The sequence below is a fragment of the Caretta caretta genome, chromosome 10 (assembly GCF_965140235.1).
Source record: "Caretta caretta isolate rCarCar2 chromosome 10, rCarCar1.hap1, whole genome shotgun sequence".
Taxonomy (NCBI): Eukaryota; Metazoa; Chordata; order Testudines; family Cheloniidae; genus Caretta; species Caretta caretta.
The window spans coordinates 27833759-27853763 of NC_134215.1; the positions used below are offsets into that span (position 1 = coordinate 27833759).

The following is a 20005-nucleotide window of genomic DNA, read 5'->3' on the forward strand; positions in this document are numbered from 1 at the left end:
CTTTTAACTATATCTTGATAAACAGGTGAAAACCACTGGTCTTTTTAAAGCAACTACACTTTATCAAAAGACTAATTAAAAATACAAAAGGTTCTTTCTTTTCTTTCCAATTCCTGGGTGACAGCTCATCATTCCATGGGTATTTTCTTGTCATGAAAATCTGTATTTCTATTTTAAGGTTTTTATTAAGACGACTTTTCTTTACTAGCTCTCCACACAAAGATCAAGACATTACAGAGCCCTGCAACTACCTCAGGCAAATAAGAATTACTAATTTTTTCTTTCTATTAAGTACTGTGTTACTTCCATTGACTTCTCCAATATTTCATACCCAAAGTCTACAGGGAGTCAGCGCCAAGGTTAACCTTTTCAGCGCTACTTAACTACAAATTTCAAAAGCATTCAGCATTAATTGTACAGGTTTTCAGCAATGGAAAAAAGTCATAAGTGTCCGTGTGCTAGCCACAATTAAATGCATGGACAGAAATGGAGGGAAATGTATAATGGCTATTTCTTAAAGGACTGACAAGACCTTCTGCTTGGCAGTTTCTAACTCAAAACCAAATATGGTCCCTTGTTCTCCTGGACTGAAGGGTCTGGAAGTGCTACAGAAAGTTATGTTCAGCAGAGTGCTGGAGTAGAGAAGCACTTTATGAGTCTGATCCTGATCTAATTTTACATAGGTTTTACATTTGTGTAACTCTATTGAAGTTAATGGAGTTATTCCTGATTTACACCACTGCAAGCAATATCAGAATCAGACCTGATGTCTCTCCTTGTCACCTCCTTTAGCTGAGCCTGAAGCTGTGCTGGCAAACCTTAGAAGGAAGCTACATATAACCTGCTATTGGCTTAATTATGTACTCTGAAGGGGCAGAACACGAGAGTTGGAAAACATTGTGGGACCCTAAAGGAGCAATTTGCCCATCCCCATTCTAAAAATGTCATCAAATTAAAATCATTAGACAAAATTCAGAGTTCAGTTAATCAGAAGAAAATAGCAAATAATTCCATATTCAGAATTTCATCAGGGAAAATTACAATAGTGGGTTTTTTTCCCCGTTTTGTTTTTGTTTTGTGTTTGAAAACTAATTTTCCCCAAAGATTCCACTCTGGGCACCTTAATAATAGGAGACATCCAAATCTCATATCTGGCTATCCAAATCAGTACTTAGGCACACTGATCATGAGACTTATCCATTTGTGTGTTGAACTGAGAATCCAAATGCAGGATTTGGAGAACTTATTAAGAAGCCCATGTGTAACGTTTGGACTCTGTGTGTTGTACATTTCTCTGATGGTAAAAGTTTGTTTTTAAGCATTGCAAATGCAGCCCCCGGCTTTCTCCCCTAAACAACTGTGACAGCTTAAAACATTAGGCAACATGGTTTGAATATTTACTAGAATTGGGCCTACGACACCAAATTTGGATCTGAGTATTAGGGGATAGCCGTGTTAGTCCAGATCTGTAAAAGCGGCAAAGAGTCCTGTGGCACCTTATAGACTAACAGACATATTGGAGCATAAGCTTTCAACGAAGTGGGTAGTGACCCACAAAAGCTTATGCCCCAATACGTCTGTTAGTCTAGAAGGTGCCACGGGACTCTTTGCCAAATTTGGATCTGTGATTTTGGTTTGATGCGTTTAGAGATCTGGTCCATACACACAGTTGGATGTTAAATTTCCCGAAGTGTAGGGTGTTCAGGTCACACCCATCTACACCTTTCTCACAGTACTAAATGAAACAACAAAATATCCTACTATCATTCTGAGATACAGAGTACTTTTTTTTAAAACATACAACTCTCTCTCCCTCCTCTCTATACCTTTGAATGCTGTGCTGGTGTAAGTATGTTTCACAAAATGTTAACTTTTTGATTGATACATATCCAATGACATACATTCCCATTTTGATTATTTTAGTCAAGATAATGCAATGTGTATCATATATGGTGTATTTATATGGTTCTTTTGCCAATGTTCCAGGGGAAAAAATGTTTCATGAAGCGATACAGTATGGCCCTTCATTATTTGAAGTTTTCAGGGGACATCTGAAGTCTTCATATAATTGGATCTACAAACTCTGAAGACTGGAGTCTACTGTGGGTCCCCCAGCTCTGCAGAACTAACACTCTCAAATACAGACTGTTGATAACTTCCCCCAAAGCCAAAAGATTAAGCAGGACACAGCAGGAATAATTAGCCAACATTAATCTTAGTAGATCTAAGCCCTGGTGTGGTTTATTGAGTAGTCCAACACTGATGCAAGCCCATGCATATCCTCTGCCTTTAGGCTGCTGAGCAGCTCAGCAGGACATAGAAGGTTTAAGTGGCTTTAACTAAAATGACTTTGACTCAGCTGTGCCTACTGAACTTGGGAAAGTTGGCTGACAATTTCCACATTTCTGAACCTCAGTTATCTAATAGCCCTTGTTTCAGATAGGAGAAAGTAAGAAAGTTTGAGTGAGTTTGAGTAAGAAACAAGGGCGTAGTGTACTGTCTTGGACATGTGGAAAGAAAGACCAGATGCAAGGGATGTGGTTCAAATCGGCCATAACTATTAATGTAACTCATTTGGGAACTACCCAGCAATAAATTGTACTATGCAGGTCATTATTCTTTCTCTCATCGCCTCCACTTGGTGGCAGGCTGTTCTCACCTCCTGCTTTCACAGCTGGTCCCACCAGGTCCCTGAGCTGCAATGGCAAAGATGAAAAAACCTACCTTGCCTCAGCCAATCTGGTCATGATAGAATAGTTCCTTCCCAATCCCCAAAAAGGCCACTAATAAAATGCCCACATCAGACCAAAACAACAACAACAACAACGAAGAAAAAAAAAAAAAAACCACCAGTCCTGCTAATCCAGGAGTAAGAGAAGGCTCAGGTTGGAGGGGCAGGGTTTATATACACTTAGGTGATGTCTTCCTTCTCCCAGCCAGCACCTATTCTCCCAACCCCTGAAGGAGGGGAGGGGAGGGGACCCTTCAAGGAGCCACAACCTTCCCCCCCCCCCAGCCCATCAATCCAGCCTAAACCCTTGCCTTTGAAATTGTATGTGTGGGCGGGTGGTCAGGGTGTGTGTGCATTTTGTTTACATTTACTCAGTCATTTTGCTTTTCACAAAAGAGCTTTAAAAAGCTCATTAGTGACACTGGAAAAATATTCTACTTAGAGACTATTCTATTGCACATGCATATAAAGTTGCTGTACTAAAGTTATTTATATGGATACAAGCTCTTTGTTGCTTACAAGTGTTTATGTTCCTGCTTCTCATTCCTTGCTTATAATCCTCTTTTTGAAACATCACATCTCATGCCCTGGAGGTTCTATGATGTCAAAAAATGCTTATGGCTTCAAGCAGCAGGAGCACATGAATTTAGGAACTAAAAGAATGCTCTTGTGTCACTAGTAATGAAACAAGAAAGAAGCAAACATACACCCATACTGTACACAGTATGACAGTAGAACTGTGTTAGTTAAATGTTTTCCATTTTTTTCAGTGAGGTATTAACTAATTAATAAACTGTAAATGCATGACGAGTTTCAGATGGAGAATGAAGGTTTTCTTAATTACACTGTAAGGCAGAGCCTGTGACTTTTCTGTATGGTAATGAAACAAACTAGAGGTCAATACATTACCTAATACAGTCCTATCCCATCATTCTTGTCTTGAATGCAGCTTATTCTTTCTGTGTCGTCTCCCAAATTCCAAACCCTCCAGACTTTAGTATATTCAAAATGCATCAGCTCATTTCACCATCAATGTCTGGCAGTGAAAATATACCCCCCCCACCACAGCTGACAACCTTTGCCTTCTTCTTACCATCTCACTCACTCTCCTATGGCTTAATTCCTTCAATCTACAAACATGCTCTATTACCACCTATCCAAAGAAGTTTCAGAGTAGCAGCGTGTTAGTCTGTATCTGTAAAAAGAAAAGGAGGACTTGTGGCACCTTAGAGGCTAACAAATTTATTAGAGCATAAGCTTTTGTGAGCTACAGCTCACTTCATCGGATGCATACAGTGGAAAATATAGTGGGGAGATTTTATATACACAGAGAACATGAAACAATGGGTGTTACCATACAGACTGTAACAAGAGTGACTAGGAAAGGTGAGCTATTACCAGCAGGAGTGATAATCAAGGTGGGCTATTTCCAGCACTTTACAAGAACAGTAGGAGGGGAAATAAACAAGGGAAAATAGTTTTACTTTGTGTAATGACACATCCACTCCCAGTCTTTATTCAAGCCTAAGTTAATTCAAAGTAAAAGTATTTCCCCTCCTACTGTTCTTGTAAGGTGCTGGAAATGGCCCACCTTAATTATCACTACAAAAGATCCCCCCACCCCACCCCGCTCTCCCGCTGGTAATAGCTCACCTTTCCTGGTCACTCTTGTTACAGTCTGTATGGTAACACCCATTGTTTCATGTTCTCTGTTTATATAAAATATCCCCACTATATTTTCCACTGTATGCATCTGATAAAGTGAGCTGTAGCTCATGAAAGCTTATGCTCAAATAAATTTGTTAGTCTCTAAGGTGCCACAAGTACTCCTTTTCTTTATCCAAAAAAGCAAACCCTCCCTTGACTCAAATTAGCTCTACAACTAATTCTCCATTTTTTCTACTCTTTTTTGCCTACATGCCACAGCCTACTCACCCTTTCTGGATTCAGTCCTCTGTTGCAATCTAAAACACGTGTATGGCTCCCAATCCAGTTCAATCCCTAGCACAATTAACAGCAGCTTCAGGTCATGCATCAAGCTTTTCTCTGGCCATGTCTTTATGCCAGTTATGAAGAGGAGCTGGTCTAAAATCAGCTATGTAGATTCTACACCATCTTGGAATTCCCCAGTGATATGGCAATCCTGTCTGACTCAACCACATTTACACGTGTCTTACAGCCTCCTTGGAATCTGCTCCTTCACCTCTAATTCTCTCTTGTTGACTTGCAATCTTTTCATTCCCTCTGAACCACCATAACTGCCTTTACCACAGTTAACTAATAATTTAAAAGCCTCTTGGCCAAATCTAAAGACTTCAGGCCAAATTCATAGCTTGGACAAGATTCTCACCTCCACTGGTGCTAGATATAGCTGGGAAGGGGTGCAAAAAGAAACCCTTCGAGCTGACCCAATCTACAGTGTATATTAAATCAGCCCCAGGACAGGTCAAAAGAGTCTTCAGGGACTGTTCTGGAAGCTGGGCATTGCCAGGATATAAGTACTCCCTGACCACATGTCCTTCCCCAAAAACACTCCTGTGCCAGAAGCCAGGAAGAGGAGTTACATAAAAAAGCCACATTGGTGACTCTACACCACTTAAGGATCCCCTTTCCAGGACTAGATGTGCCAGGTTTAGGGCAGTTTTGCACAATCGGACAGATGCAAAATGGCCTTAATGGGCCTGAGAATGGGGCCCTGATGTGAACAGGTGTACTATTTCTTAGTGTAAGCAAGTACAACTCTGCCTGTGAATTTAGAACTTTGTCTCTATCCTCGTTGTTTCCCACCTCATAATATCTGCCAATTCTGATGCATTCATTGACTCTCTCCTATTCCACTTTCTTCTCCCAGGTTTTTTGGGATTCTGTGTTCTCCTGCTTCTGTATTACTCCTCCAATGACTCCTTCAGTGTCTCCCTGATCATCCATCTCATGTTCTCCATCATCTATTTGCTCCTCTTTTCACTCTGTTTTATATTTTTATTTCTATCTGTTATCTCTGTATATTTAGATATATATGATGCCATGTTCAACACATCTGCCTCCTTCTCCCTCACATCCAGGCTGTCATTAGGTCCTGCAGGTTCTTCTACAATATCCGCTCTTCCCCCTCTCCCACCTTCATCAGTGCTACTGAAGCCCTTGTCCATACCTTGGTCATTTCACCTCAGCTACTGCAACCTCATCCTCTCAGGCTCCTCTTACTCACCAAAATTGTCCAGGTTAACTGATACTGTTAAAATTGTTATCTTTTCCCATTTTTCTGACTATGTCCCTCTCCTCTTGACTCCTTCCCTGCACTCCTTTGCCTTGTGGATCAAGTTTAAGTTTCTGATCCTCAACTTCAACTCCCCCAGCAAAAACCTGCTCTTACATTTCTGCTTTAATTTCTCGCTAAATCCTCTTGTTCTCTAAACCTCTTCTAAGTATCTACTAAATATCCTTCTCAGACTCTTGTTGCAGCAAAGAACTTGTTTAAATTCTTCCTAAAAACTGTAAAGGTTTACAAGAATGACCTCTCCAATATTCCTGCACTGCCTCAAACTTGTACCAGCACCTGAAATAGTGTATGTGTGAGCAACATTCTATGTCAGAATTAGATTGTAAACTACTTGACAGTAATAAGTTAGTGTGTTTGAGTTGCACTACCCCCTAGTGGAAATAATCAGAACAGATTCTACTTTAGCACCCCGAGTGGGAGTCTTCAATTTTGGAGGAAAAGGATTTGAATTCTTTCCTTTCTATTCTAAATGCTGAATTCTCATAGTCATAACTGCAAAGTCCTTGTTGGCCATGGATTTGTGACAATAGCAGTGATTTGTGTAACTAATTATCAATTTTAAAGGTTAACCCATGTGTTTATTTTACAAAGAGACAAATGGAGGGCTTCTCCCATACCCATCTATTAATTCAATATGTAACTACCATATTGCTAAACCCAAATATATAGTCATAGGCATCTTGTTTCTCACCAATTTTATTATCTGCAGTGTTGCTGTAGCCTTGTTGGTTGCAGGCTTTGAGAGACAGAAGGTGGGTGAGGTAATGTCTTTTATTGGACCAGGTTCGGTTGGTGAAAGAGACAAGCTTTTGAGTTTATACAGAGCTCTTCTTCAGGTCTTGAAAAGATACTCAGGGCATGGCTACACTTGCAGATGTAGAGCGCTGTGTGTTAAACCCACCTTCGGAGAGCGCAGTAGGGAAAGCGCTGCAGTCTGTCCACACTGACAGCTACAAGTGCACTGGCGTGGCCACATTTGCAGCACTTGCAGTGGCATTGGGAGCGGTACATTATGGACAGCGATCCCACAGAGCACCTCTTCTCATTGTGGCGCTGTAGCTTGTGGGAAAGGGGCGGGACATTCTGGGTCCTGTCCCAATGCCCCGTGATGCATTGGTTTGCATCCCAGCAATCCCTGTGCTTCCGTCCACATTTGGCACCATCTTTCAATGTTTTTTGTACTGCGTGCTCCGTCTTCCCTTTTGGTCTGCAGGAATGGAGCCCAAACTGCTGAGGAGTATGCTGATGAGTCTCGCCAGCATGTCACTTTTGGCAGTCGAGTTATTCCTTATGATCCAAAGTGACAGTGAGGGCTCCGCCGATATCGACTTGGTAACACAAATGACACGAGTTTGCTTGTGGCATTCACGAACATGCTCACCACCGTGGAATGCTGCTTTTGGGCTCGGGAAACAAGAACTGACTTGTGGGATCACATCGTCCTGCAAGTCTGGGATGACAAGTAGTGGCTGCAGAACTTTCGGATGAGAAAAGCCACTTTCATGGGACTGTGTGAGGAGCTCACCGCCACCCTAAGGTGCAAGGACACGAGATTGAGAGCTGCCCTGACTGTGGAGAAGTGGTTGGCTATTGCAATCTGGAAGCTGGCAACTCCAGACAGCTACTGATCGGTCGCTAACCAGTTTGGAGTGGGAAAGTTGACAGTTGGAATCATGTTGATGCAAGTTTGCAGGGCCATTAATCGCATCCTGCTCAGAAGAACCGTGACTCTAGGTAACGTGCATGACATTGTGAATGGCTTTGCACAAATGGGTTTCCCTAACTGCGGAGGGGCGATAGATGGTGCACATATTCCAATTCTGGCACAAGCCCACCTAGCCTCTGAGTACATTAATCGGAAGGGGTATTTCTCTATGGTTCTCCAGGCGCTTGTGGATCACCGTGGGCATTTCATTGACATTAAGGCAGGCTGGCCCGGAAAGGTGCATCTTTCGGAACACTGGCCTGTTCAGGAAGCTGCAAGCCGGGACTTTTTTCCCAGACCAGAAGATCACCATAGAGGAAGTCGAAATGCCTATTGTGATCCTTGGAGACCCCGCGTACCCTTTAATGCTGTGGCTCATAAAACCCTACACAGGGAGCCTTGACAGCAGCAAGGAGCGGTTCAATAACAGCCGATCCTTGGTTTGCTGCCGGAGCAAAAGGCAGGTCACGGGGGCAGCACCAGAGGGGTGGTTTGCCTCGCAGGCTTTGCGGGAGGCATTCTGCAGCTCCTTCACTTTAACCCTGCACTGCAGTGCATCCCAGTCATGGTCCCTTTCCATCATGTCCCTTGATATCTGCCCGAAGGTATCATAATTCTTATGGCTGGAGCACAGCTGGGACTGGACAGCTTCCCCCGCCAAACACTGATGACATCCAGTACCTTGCCATTGCTCCATACTGGGGATCGCCTGGAGCGTGGAGGCATGGTCACCTGGAAAGATTCTATGAGAGCACTCCACGCCTGGCTGAGCAAACAACAAGGGGATTTTCAAAATTCCCAGAGAATTTAAAGGGCGGGTGAAACGGTTGGTCACCTGAGGGCAGGACAGTAGAGTTCAAAGTGATGACCAGAGTGGCTAGAACAGGCATTGTGGGACACTTCTGGAGGCCAATCAGAGTGAACTAACAGACCAGGGTGTCTACACAGTGGTGCTGTGGCGCTCCAGTGGGGGCACACAAAACATTCCACTCGCTGAGGTGGAGTACCAGGAGCGCTCTACGTGCCTTGCCAGTGTGGATGGGTAGTGAGCTAGTGCACCCCGGACTCCTTTAATGTGCTCTAACTTGCAAGTGTAGCCACGCCCTCAGAGTATCATAGCTAAATGGATCAGATAAGGACTTAACCCACGTTGGGAGAGACCATTCATGGTGAAGTGGCAGTTAACACCTCTGTTGTAGGACAAAGGACGGTTAGTGGATTACAGATTGTTGTAATGAGACATAAATCCAGTGTCTTTATAAAATCCATGATTTTTGGCAGAGTTATGAATTTCAGTTCCCTGGCTCATCTTTTGAAGGTGACGTGCAGGTTTTCTTTGAGGATGAGGACTGAGAGGTCAGATGTGTTCTTTAAGGGACCACTGTTAGTTCCGTTCTGGAGCAAAATTTAGGTTTAATAAAAACTAAGACCTACAGAAATTATTCAAATTGTTTGTATTTTTAAAAACAAAGAAATAGAAACAATTTTTGTGATACTGCATGAGAACCTGAAAGAAAAATAGACTGGAAGATGACTATATAAGTAAAATATACATTTTCATTGTCCAAATTCAGAGAAATACAGATTATAAACAGTGAAAAGTACATTTTATTTTTAAAGTTCTCCCAGGCTGAATTATGTAGGATGTTATTCATTAGAAAGGTATACAATTTATCTTTTTTTTAAAAAAAGTTTTATTATTAACAAAATTGTGTTCCTTTTATACTTCCAGGCAGGATATACACCGATACCACTATAAACATGAGAAAACAAATGGATGCGCATTGGCTCATTTTAATTACTATTATTTAAGATTATACAAGCGTCAGATTTTTTTTTTTTTAACACAACAGATAAAAAGACAAGATATCTGTTACAAGTTACAAGCTGCAAAAGCTCCTAAATGAAGATGAACAGAGTCTTCTACATTTAGGCTAGGATTGTCAAATGAGCCTAAGGAGTTCGGCGCTAACCACATTCATAGACCTTATTTCACTTCCAGACAAGTATGATGAGAACATCTTTGCTGAAAGGTTCTGTGAAATATTTATCCACATATGAATAAACAAGTTTTTCTGATTATTTGGGAGAAAATATGTGTTTTCTTGAATTAAAGTGTCCCTGTCTGAATTGCTACAGTTAAAAGAGTGAAAATGTAGCCAATTCTTAAGGGTTTTATCACTTGGCCATAAAAAACAGAATCACTTGAGGCTAATGCTTACCAACACAGAGTTCCTTAACGCTGAAGTGAAAAATGTATCACAAAAAAAGTGAATTAAATTAGGTAGGCTGCTTAAAGAAAAGGGAAAGAAAATACAGTAACCCTTTTTAATTTCACATAATTTTGAAATGCCCCTTAGTATGTTTGTGGGTTTTTGTTTTTTTTCAAACCAATAAAACATCAGAAGGCTCTAAGATCTAAACATGGATTAGTCAGTTCTGAATAACTCACCCCTCGCCACACACACAATAAATAGGCGTGCATAATTTTTGGCCTTGATTCCATCATATATGAAACTATAAGAATACAGGTTTCAGAGTAGCAGCCGTGTTAGTCTGTATCTGCAAAAAAAAAAAAAAAAAAAAGGAGTACTTAGGTGCCACAAGTACTCCTTTTCTTTTTATAAGAATACACTGTATCAATGCTTTTATCTCCTGTAAACTCAGTATAATCTTGCCTTTATAATCACTCTGTGCAGTGGCACACTGTGTGCCTTATGTAGATTTCTTTTATTTGAAAAAAGCAACTGTACAAATATTAACTAAAAAACCCTTGAAAAACATGTACATCTAAAACGTGATTGCTTCTTATGTACACCAATTTTTGTTTCTTTCAAAGTACTTTTAAAATGCATAGCTTAGCTTGTAAGAACCAGTGAAGGGCAAACTGGCCAAAAGACTCAAAGAACTACTAGGGCCAGAGGAGATGGAGATACAGATGGGTCCAGATAATACATTAATTTATAAAGTCTCCCCCAACAATGAGTTTATGACACTCCCAGCAATAATATGATTAATACACAATAGCTACTTATCTTAGGGCTTAACATCATGCCTAACAGTATGGTATCTGATTGCTGACATACTAAGGGCAATAAAAACTGTACCTGGCCTAGACCTCAGGTCAGATCTTGTTTTGTTTTACTGTGACCCTCCTACCCCGGTCCTCAGTGCCCCCTCATTATTCCTTCTTCCATAAATAAACTACTCTTCTCCTTCTCAGCACTTCTTTTTATTCAAATCCCTTCTAAAGAATTACGAATTCTAGCCCATGTCAATCTAGCACCTACTCTATCCCAATATTATATAAAAAGAAGGAACAGGGAGGAGAGGGGGTGAAACTAAAATAAGGTTGAAAATAACTGATTTATCACCATCCTTCTTGATTTTTCTATGTTTGTCTCTGAGGCCAAGATCCTGCCAGGATCTCCATATGGAAGAATTCTTCACCCATATGGAGTTCGTAACAGAATTGGGAACTTATGCTGTATGGTCTTTGCACCAGGGACTTTTTGTGTGCCTGTGACACTGGCAAACCAGGTATCATCCCATCTCAAGGCCCCTAGGCCTCAGTTGAACACTGACAAATCCATAGGTGGAAACCAGTGTGGCTGACCTGTGTGATAGCATTGTTAAAATAGGTGTTAAGTTAACAAGAATGTGTTTAGTATTTAGACTTTATGAATGCTTGTAGGATGCTGCAAGTATTAATCTTACTTATATCATCTGTACCCCATGTTCTAAGGTTATATTGAATGTCTGCATTGTAAGCCTTTGTACTGTGCAAAAATCAGGAGAGAAGCATTGCCTAACGTGAAATACTATTTTATCACAGGTGGTGGTTTTTCTGCCCAACAAAATACAGCCCATAGACACTAGACAAACCATTGTGGAACATCAGAGAACAAAAGACTTTGTAGATTGCTCCCTCAACACCGTTGAGGAGCTGGTGTGCATGGGGACTCATCCCATCAGCTTGAACACTGGGGGAAGGAATAAAAACCCCCAACAGGAAGAAACTGGATCTGTGCTGCTTGGACATTGGGACAGCAAAATTTCTAAGCATAACCAAGGGATCCCCAGCTGCTCAGCCTGGGTTAGCCCTAGAGGACATACAGAGCTTGCCCATTACAGCAGCCTCTATTATCTTTTGGAACCTAAGACTAACTCATTTGCATGTGTATGTGTACCTGCTTTAACCTTGTAAATAACTCATTTATTTTTCTTAGTTAATAAATCTTTAGTTAATTTATTATAGGATTGGTTATAAGTGTCTTTGGTGTAGAATTTAAGGTGCCATTGATGTGGGCTTAGTGACTGGTTCTTTGGGACAAGGAGGGAATATTGTTGTGATTTTTGGTGTAAAGCTTACCTGGGTGGCAGGATCGATTGGAGTATCCAAAGGGATTGTCTGTGATGCCATGTTAAGGCTATTAGAATGACTGAGGAGTTCACACTTGATACATGGTTGGTGAAATCTAAGAATAGAACTGAACCGATTTGGGGTGTGTGCTCTGCTTCTTAGCAGTCTGCTCTGAGGTTGGTACTCATGCTCCTGTGCCACTCCAGAGAGCTCGACAGCGTTATATACAAAGCAGACCACATTGCCAGTGCTTAACAAACGATAAACATCATAATAGAAACCTTAGACCAGTAAAATCAATAAAGAACGTCCAAAACAAAACACACAAATGGGGAGAAGAAACAAGAGACTGTGACAGAGCATTTAAGGTCTGTCATTAACTCATATTTTATGATGTTGTTTTTTAAAAGGGTCACAACTACGTCTCCGTCTACCCTTGAAATGATACGATAGCACAGCTGCACCCCTTGCAGCACTATCTATGCTGATAGGAAGGGTCCTTTCATCGGCATAGGTAATCCACCTCCCCAAGAGGTGGTAGTTAAGCTAACGGAGAATTTTTCCGTTGACCTAGTGCTATCTACATGGAGACTTAGGTCAGTTTAACAATGCTACTCAGGGGTGTGGATTTTTCACAACTTGACAGAAGTAGTTAAACTGACCTAATTTTCTAGTGGAGACCAGGCCTAAGCTAACTCTGTGCCCAACAGAGACACAGGCCAGGTCTACACTATATCGGTATAACTACATTGCTCAGGGATGTAAAAATCCACACCCAAGCAATGTAGTTTTACCTAGCTAACCCCCATTATATCACCGACATCCTCTAGGAGAGGTGGATTAACTATGATGATGGGAGTAGCTTTCCCGTCCGTGTAGTAGCATGGTACCATCTTCACTAAAGAGACTGTGGTGTATGCAGTAGGAGGGTATTGGGTAGCTACTAAAGAAGAACAGTAGTAGAGATAGAAAGTTGATCACTGTACTTAATCAAAAGTAATGGAACTCCCCAGGGATTTTGACATACTAGCTTTGGATACAGGATGTCTGAAAGGAAACTTCCAGAGGTAACTAGGAGACAACAGTCATGCAGTCTTCCCCAAAGAGAGACTTCTGTGTAAAATACTAATGACACATCACCTTGATGGGATAATGAGCTCTCATACCTGTACGAATGAGCAGTCAAGAAGGGCATATCTCAATATACAAGCTGAACCAGTCAGAACGACTTGAAAAGTGGGTCCTGGACATTGCAAGCGGGAGCTGCTAGTAACCCCACAGCAAGGAATGCTAGCAGAGTGGTCAGAGAAAGGACTGATTCCACGAGGCAAAGTGTTCACTTTTCTTGTTTTTCTTTCTCTAACTAAACTGAAAATGCATTATCTACTTAGCTTATGAGAAGTGTAAATCCAGATATGTTAAGCAAATCATTTCTTTTATTTAAATTCCACTTTATACTTGTTCTTAATAAATCTTGTTTTTGTTAAAATTGAAAATTAGTGTGGCTAATTTCATTCTGACATCCATAAAAAGAAGAGAACTCTATAATTTATAAAGAGAAGTGCAGAAGTATAAAGAGTTTTTGGGTCCTATTTCTCCTTCTCAGTTAAGGCTTGTGGACTAAGATGTCCTATTCCATTGTGTTGCCTTCAGACTAAAGTGGACAAACACCAAGGGTTGAGGGAAGAGCCCAAGAATCTAGCAGGGGGAAAAGCTGGCAGGGATGTGGGACCAACAGCAGTGGTATACAATACCTTTGAAATAAGTTATGTTAAAGTTCAGAAATTAGTCAAACATGTTCTGTCTCCAAAATTGGTTAAGAACTCTGGCAAGAAATAGCTCTCAAGGCTCTAGTACCTGTTGCTTATGATTAAGCTGAAATTGGAGGCAGTATGATCCCGAGGATAGAATTGAGAACTTGGCAGTCTCTGCTGCCAAGTTTCTGCGTGACCTTGAGCAAGTCACTGCCACTGTTCCCGCTAAGCTGTGTGTATGTGCACGCGCACACAGATCCTAAACACTGCATGCACAAAAGTTTGCACAGAAGCACAACAATTTGCACAGAAGAAATTTTTTGCGCACATGGCTTGTTAAAAATTAGAGGGAACATTGGTCACTGCCTGTAAAATGGGGATAGTAATACTTAACCACCTTTGGAAAGTGCTTGGAAGTCTATGACAAAAGTTCTACAGAAATAGTATCATCAAATATTTTCTGAAACACACAGCACACAAGATGTGTCCTACAAACGTTCATTTTGCACACAGGTTTTGAGACATCTTGTTTTATCTGGACATAGTTGCCTAAAACTTAAATACCCATTCTAAGGGTTTAATTGTCATAATTAAAAAACTCACATCTAAATAAACCATTGTAGTTAATCATACTCATTGACATGCTATTCTTCAGGCCTCCTTTGAAGTAATTAGCACATCTCTCATCAATGCAACATGTTCAGGGAAAAAAGCATTGACCAACAGGATTTGACACAATCTATCATGTTAAAGTTCCATGCACCCAAGGTTTTTACAAATAACAGCTTTCATTCTATCTTTAATTCAGACTAACTGTGCCTTCAAATTGCACGGGTCAGGATCACGTATCATCCTAAGTACTGTGCACAAATATCTATTGTTAATAAGTGACTGACTTAATGCAAGTTTTCCTGCCTGTGTCAGTTTGTATCTTGATTTTCTTTAATTATATTCATCAACATGGACATAATGCATGAAACAATTCATCAATAAAATTTCCTTGTTAATAATCTTCCATAGCAATCAAATGGCTCAGACTATAAAAATACATTCTAACTTTCTAATACTTTAGGGAATATATCTGTTCACTGAATGCTTTTCATGAAATGCATTGCTGCTAATACTACAGGATTGTAGATATCTGTTCCAGCACAAGATCCGGTTCCTATCTTAAAAAAGAATGTCAAATTGGTACAGCAGTAGATTTCAAGCTTTTTATCCACAAACTAGATAAGTCACAGGCAGCAGCAATTCAAGCTTCCTCATGCTACCCCACCTATTTACATCACCCCTGCCCTACAGGGACTATCTCTCAGACCAACAGGGTAGCTCATTCTCCATGCCTGTTCAACCCTGTGGCCTCACTGCGGAGCATGCCATCAAGGGTGTCAAATTGTGATGAAGACACCTCTGCAGTACAGAATGAACCGAGACCAACAACTAATTCCATATAGGCCACTGAACAGTTATCAGGTGATAACTGTAGGTTACAATCAACATGAGCCAGAAGTGAACCAGTGACCTAGACATGAAAGGTTCCACATCTAATTTCCATTTTCAGTACCATCCAATCCCCTGGAATTTACTCTTGCTATAGAGACAGACTATCCCACACAGGCTGTAGTCTCTGTCCTGCAACAATACCAATCCTAATCTTAAAGTATGTTGAAGCATGTAACTTGTAACTTCAGCTGTTGCATGACTCGCGTAGAATAGGTGCAATTTCAAGATCTGATTTTATATTTTTACTTGTAGATAAGATATTACTGGTATGAATGATGTATTTCTTACTTAAAATAATGTGGAATACTTAGCAGTAAGATCTAGGGCTGTCAACTTTCTGATTGCAGAAAACTGAACACTCTTGCCCTGTCCCCTGCGCCTACCTCTTCTCTGATGCCCCAACCCCAGCTCACTCTATCCCCACTCCCTCTGTTGTTCGCTCTCCTCCACCCTTACTCATTTGCTCATTTTCACCAGGCTGGGGCAGGGTGTTGGGGTGCAGGAGGGGGCTCCAGGCTAGGGAGTGGGGCCGAGGGGTTCAGAGTGTGGGAGGAGACTCCTTGCTGGAGCAGGGGTTTGGGGTGTGGGAGCAGGTATTGCTCTGGGTTGCGGTGCGAGCTCCAGGGTGGGACCAGAAATGAGGGGTTCAGGGTTGGGACAGGGGGTTGGGGTGCGAGTGTGTGTGTGTGTGTGCACACGCGTGTGAGGTGTGGGTGCTTGGAGGGAGTTTGGGTGATGGGGGGCTCAGATCTGGGGCAGGGGATTGGGGTTCGGGAGGAGAGTCTGGGTGCAGGCTCTGGGCGGTGCTTACCTCAGGCGACTCTTGGAAGCGGCTGACATGTCCTCTGGCTCCTAAGTGAAGAAGCCGCCAGGGGACTCCACATGCTGCCCCCATCCACAGGCCTGCAGCTCCCAGCCAATGGTAGCTGCAGAGCCAGTGCTTGGGGTGGTACCTGCACTGCGGGCAGAGGCAGCACACGGAGCCCCCCGGCCTCCCTGAGGAGCCAGAGGGACATGCTGGGCACTTTGGGGAGCTGCACGGAGCTGGCCACTGCGTCCAACCAGAGTTTTAGCAGCCCGGTCATTTGTGCTGAGTGGAGCCACCAGGGTCCCTTTTCGACTGGGCGTTCCAGTCAAAAACCGGATGCCTGGCAACCCTAGTAATATCTTATATACCAGTAAAAAAGATCAGATGCAACATTTTAACTGCATTGACTGTGCCTGGATACATAAATTCAGTCTCAGATGCAAAGGGCTATTGCTACTGTCTGAGCATTAAAGGTTGTCTCTTAGCAAGAAGAATCAGCTTCACCACCTCACAGATAAAACAAGAGGGTTTTTTTGTTTTTGTTTTTTTTGAAAAGCAAAGACAAGATTAACTGAAACCAACGTCAACATTACAAATAGCAATAAATGTATCATCAACATTTAGGGCCCTTTCCTACATTTGAGCACTAAAAACTCACAATAATATTAATGCAAGTTTTCAGCACACAATTAATGCAGCAGTGAGCCCGTAATATGCAGTACTGCAGGTGTCTTTGTGTTTAAAGGTAGCCGCTATATTTTTCCTCAAGGATTTTGAAACCATTTTCAAGTTAACACACACCATCAATACAGTGTTTAAATCAAAACAAGTCTCATTTTATTAATCTTTGCGGCAAAAGGTTACTAAAATAAGGGGCAACACCAGCACCTTGTAATTATTTACACCTACTCCACACTAACAATTCTCAGAACTTTTTGTCATTGCCCTTACCAAAACCAGAGCACGTTTCTTATTTACTTATCATTCCTACTTAAATATTTAATAAGTTACAGTTAAAGAGCCAACAATTTTTTCAAGGCTGAAAAAAACAACTGAAAAATCAAACCTTAACAGTCTTCATTACCTAAATCTTACCAGAATAATTCACTTGCTATGAGATAAATTTAGTAAAAACAAAACAGTCTTTCTGCATAATTCATAAACCATTTTAATCCTGCACATGAACATTAGATACTTCACAGAAATACTTTTTAAGAATATCGAAGAAAATTCATTGCAAGTTAGGGATTTACTATAACAAAATAAAACAAAATCCAGCCAATGTCTTACGTAATTGATGTGATATCAAAGTAAACAGAAACCATATAATAATATTTTAAAAAAAATTTGTAAAGGTAATAGATTCTATGTAGACCAATAATTATATCTATAGAAAAAGGTTTCAGAGTAACAGCCGTGTTAGTCTGTATTCGCAAAAAGAAAAGGAGTACTTGTGGCACCTTAGAGACTAACCAATTTATTTGAGCATGAGCTTTCGTGAGCTACAGCTCACTTCATCGGATGCATACCGTGGAAACTGCAACAGACATTATATATACACAGAGAATATGAAATAATACCTCCTCCCACCCCACTGTCCTGCTGGTAATAGCTTATCTAAAGTGATCATCAGGTGGGCCATTTCCAGCACAAATCTTGGGAGACAGGCCAGTCCTTGCCTACAGACAGCCCCGCAACCTGAAGCAAATACTCACCAACAACCACATACCACACAACAGAACCACTAACCCAGGAACTTATCCTTGCAACAAAGCCCGTTGCCAATTGTGCCCACATATCTATTCAGGGGACACCATCACAGGGCCTAATAACATCAGCCACACTATCAGAGGCTCGTTCACCTGCACATCCACCAAGGTGATATATGCCATCATGTGCCAGCAATGCCCCTCTGCCATGTACATTGGTCAAACTGGACAGTCTCTATGTAAAAGAATAAATGGACACAAATCAGATGTCAAGAATTATAACATTCATAAACCAGTCGGAGAACACTTCAATCTCTCTGGTCACGCAATCACAGACATGAAGGTCGCTATCTTAAAACAAAAAAACTTCAAATCCAGACTCCAGCGAGAAACTGCTGAATTGGAATTCATTTGCAAATTGGATACTATTAATTTAGGCTTAAATAGAGACTGGGAGTGGCTAAGTCATTATGCAAGGTAGCCTGTTTCCTCTTGTTTTTTCCTACCCCCCCCCCCCCCCCAGATGTTCTGGTTTAACTTGGATTTAAACTTGGAGAGTGGTCAGTTTGGATGAGCTATTACCAGCAGGAGAGTGAGTTTGTGTGTGTATGGGGGTGGGGGGATGTGAGAAAACCTGGATTTGTGCTGGAAATGGCCCAACTTCATTATCATGCACATTGTGTAAAGAGTTGTCACTTTGGATGGGCTATCACCAGCAGGAGAGTGAATTTGTGTGGGGGGGGTGGAGGGTGAGAAAACCTGGATTTGTGCTGGAAATGGCCCACCTGATGATCACTTTAGATAAGCTATTACCAGCAGGACAGTGGGGTGGGAGGAGGTATTATTTCATATTCTCTGTGTATATATAATGTCTGCTGCAGTTTCCACGGTATGCATCCGATGAAGTGAGCTGTAGCTCACGAAAGTTCATGCTCAAATAAATTGGTTAGTCTCTAAGGTGCCACAAGTACTCCTTTTCTTTCTATCTATAGAGAAAGGTTATCCCTGATTTGCCTGCCAGTAGCTGAGAGTTAAGCAATACTGGTAGAATTCCAGCCCTATTGAAGTCAATAGCAAAACTCCCATTGACTTCAATGGGAAAGGATTTCACACCAGATTTAAGGCTGTACTTTTGTTTCTGACTACAGCTCACTTCATCGGATGCATTCAGTGTATTTTCCACTGAATGCGTCCGATGAAGTGAGCAGCTCACAAAAGCTTATGCTCAAATAAATTTGTTAGTCTCTAAGGTGCCACAAGTACTCCTTTTCTATTTTAGTTAATTTTTGTTTTCTCCTCTTTGTCCAGTGTATGGCTCCATGCCCTAATGACTGCACACTAAATTTACTGCACAATATTTAAATTCTGCTATGAAGACAAAATTATTAATTTACTCATGATCTTTTCTATAATCTCATCCTATAATATTGGAGTGCTCCATAGTGAGAGGATGATATCTCAGTTTTACAGATTGTCTGCTCATTCACAGCAAGAGTCAGGTCAAAACAATCCACTGATTTTGGGTGTCTAATCTGAGATGACTACGATCTGATTTTTCAGATTACTTAGCATTATACAGCTTTTCATATTTTCAGGCACAGAGCCTTCTGAATTCAGCTGAAGCTGTGAGTGCTTCTACAGGTCAGATCCCAGGGTCTCAAATTGGGCACCAAGAAAATAGAAGAACCACACTGTGACATTTTCAATACAGTCTTTAATTATGAGCTGCTAGTTAATATTTGGTTTCAGAGTAGCAGACATGTTATTCTGTATTCACAAAAAGAAAAGGAGTACTTGTGGCACCTTAGAGACTAACCAATTTATTTGAGCATAAGCTTTCGTGAGCTACAGCTCACTTCAGCGGATGCATACTGTGGACTCTCTATGATTTTATAAAAATATGCTAATAAGTGTGAATATAATGTAACTGGGATACACTTCAAGCAAAAGGTCTCTTGTAAGGTATCATTACAAAGCTTATAATCTACTCAATGTGTTCATCCTATTTGTATGAATGTATCAAACTAGAAATATAAAATATAACTGAGGGCCTATTGTAATTATGCAAAGTGTGGGCCATTAATGGTGGTTTGGAATCTTGATGGCTCCCATTAACCAGGACAATTGACTGTAGATGGCTCTGTCAACGTTC

At 41.2% G+C, this 20005-nt stretch overlaps 1 protein-coding gene across 33 annotated transcripts in view; it reads right to left on the reverse strand.

Annotated features, from left to right (window-relative positions):
• RBFOX1 (RNA binding fox-1 homolog 1) overlaps positions 1-20005 on the reverse strand; it is a 2443894-nt gene that overhangs the window by 415086 nt on the left and 2008803 nt on the right. The window contains exon 4 of one of the 33 annotated variants that reach the window (XM_048868154.2): positions 10169-10278. The exons of the other annotated variants lie outside the window; for them this stretch is intronic. Coding sequence (XP_048724111.1) covers positions 10169-10225 — 57 coding nt within the window. The 5' untranslated portion in view covers positions 10226-10278. The remainder of the gene's footprint in view (positions 1-10168; positions 10279-20005) is intronic. 33 annotated transcript variants of the gene reach the window in all.